At 34.2% G+C, this 1,872-nt stretch overlaps 1 protein-coding gene across 1 annotated transcript in view; it reads left to right on the forward strand.

Annotated features, from left to right (window-relative positions):
• Window positions 1-1,870, forward strand: part of cyp4t8 (cytochrome P450, family 4, subfamily T, polypeptide 8) — a gene marked incomplete at its 5' end in the record, with an annotated part of 3,483 nt that extends 1,613 nt beyond the window's left edge. Inside the window, 3 exon segments of the mRNA XM_014021239.1 lie at window positions 674-738; window positions 863-945; window positions 1,300-1,870. Of these exon segments, the coding sequence (XP_013876693.1) occupies window positions 674-738; window positions 863-945; window positions 1,300-1,471 (320 nt within the window).
• Between the last annotated feature and the right edge of the window lie 2 nt (window positions 1,871-1,872).

Here is a 1,872-nt window from a genome sequence, read left to right on the forward strand (position 1 = left end):
CATCAGGACAATTTGTTTATGCACTACAGACCTAATCATTTGATTGACTTACTGGAAACCTGCTGCATTTTTACAAAATTGATGAAACAGTTGTGGCAAAAACAGCAAATAAGACAGACAAAAAATAAAAAATAAATTAAAAAGGACAGCTAATTATATATATTTTAACCAAAATAAAATTTATTACTTTTTTAATTCAGTTTATTTATATAGCGCCAAGTCACAACATACAGTATGTTGTCTCAGGGCACTGTACGTAAAAAGAACAATCTAAAGAAGAAACCAGCAGGCTGCGTTAAATCACTTCACAGTCTCCCATCCTGAGCAAAATAATAATAATAATAATAACGCAAGACACTTTCTGCTACCATTAGAAAGCAGGAAAAGTATGTCAGAATGATAACGAGAAAGATTTATCCAATAAGTCACTTATTAACAGTTCTGAAAAAGCAGTGCCATGAGTACATGTCTGAGACCATGACCTATCAGAGAGTTCGTCTGATCTGATTTACTGCAGGATGTCACCACGATCCTATTTTGCATTCACATAAATAATTAAGTTTACTCTAACAGAGTGACTCCACTTTGTGTAAAGTTGTGTGGAACTGTTTATACCTTTTGGTGTTTGAACTTTCATCCTAATCCTAATCTGATTTATGTTGCTGTTGTGTAGGTTTTTATGTTGGAGTGAGTATGTTCACAGTGCACAGAAATCCAGATGTCTGGAAAAACCCTGATGTAAGTCATAAAGATTTTAATTTCAGTACAAATTATTGCATATTGGAATTTTTATTATTCAAATTAATGATAAATAATTCTAAATATGTTTGTAAATATGTAAATACATTTTGTGTCATGTCAGGTCTTTGACCCGCTGCGTTTCCTCCCAGAAAATGTCGCTAAGAGGTCACCTCATGCTTTTGTGCCTTTTTCAGCTGGGCCAAGGTTTGAAAACCCCTTCTGCTACATGACTGCTTGAATGATGTTATCAGTTTACAGCTACTGATTGCCTTGCTCATCTGTCTGACATAAGTCTGTGTAGTTTGTGAATATGTAACCTAACACCTGCTCCTACTTTTACTAACTCCATAAAATAAGTTTCAAGGGTTTTTATGGCCTAGATTAAAGTAGAGAAAAGGTCATATCAGTAACCACCTACCTGTCTCACTGAACATTGATTTGATCGTACAGCTCTTCATTCAGGCTCATTTTCTCCAAGAATAAATTTACACAATCCAATTTTATGTGATGCTTTTCCTTTATCTCCCTCTAATTTTATTTTGTTGTTGTTTTCTTTAGAAACTGCATCGGTCAGAATTTTGCGATGAACGAGATGAAGGTGGTGACAGCCCTGACGCTGAAGCGATACCAGCTGGAAGAGGACCCCGATTTTAAACCCAAGTTGATCCCAAGATTGGTTCTTCGCTCACTCAATGGGGTCAACATCAAAATCAGGCCTTTTGAACCCTAAGTGTAAAGAAGAAAATAAAAAAAACACAACCTACTGCAAACTTGGTTCTTTTAGTAAGAGAATCGTTTGATTTGAAACATGTTTAACGGAGATTTTTACACTAAGACTTGATGATTTTAATATTTACATCTTTTAAATATTTTTGAGAAGAATTTCTTCCTAAAAGTGAACACAAAAAACCTGAAATGCTCGCACACAGACACTTTTCTCAAAAAGTACGTTTGTATGTTGAATGTGTTGAAGGATTTCAGTTTTTGTTTGAAGATAAGCTTCAGTTTGTGATAAACGCGAGACCTCGTCTGGTCTTAATTTTACAAAATGTGACTTTTTTATTTGCTTTTTAGTCATAATACTGTGTGGAATGTGACTAAAAATCAAATGCCTTTTTTTTTTTTTTTTTT

The sequence above is a fragment of the Austrofundulus limnaeus genome, unplaced genomic scaffold (genome assembly GCF_001266775.1).
Source record: "Austrofundulus limnaeus strain Quisiro unplaced genomic scaffold, Austrofundulus_limnaeus-1.0 Scaffold284, whole genome shotgun sequence".
Classification (NCBI taxonomy): Eukaryota; Metazoa; Chordata; class Actinopteri; order Cyprinodontiformes; family Rivulidae; genus Austrofundulus; species Austrofundulus limnaeus.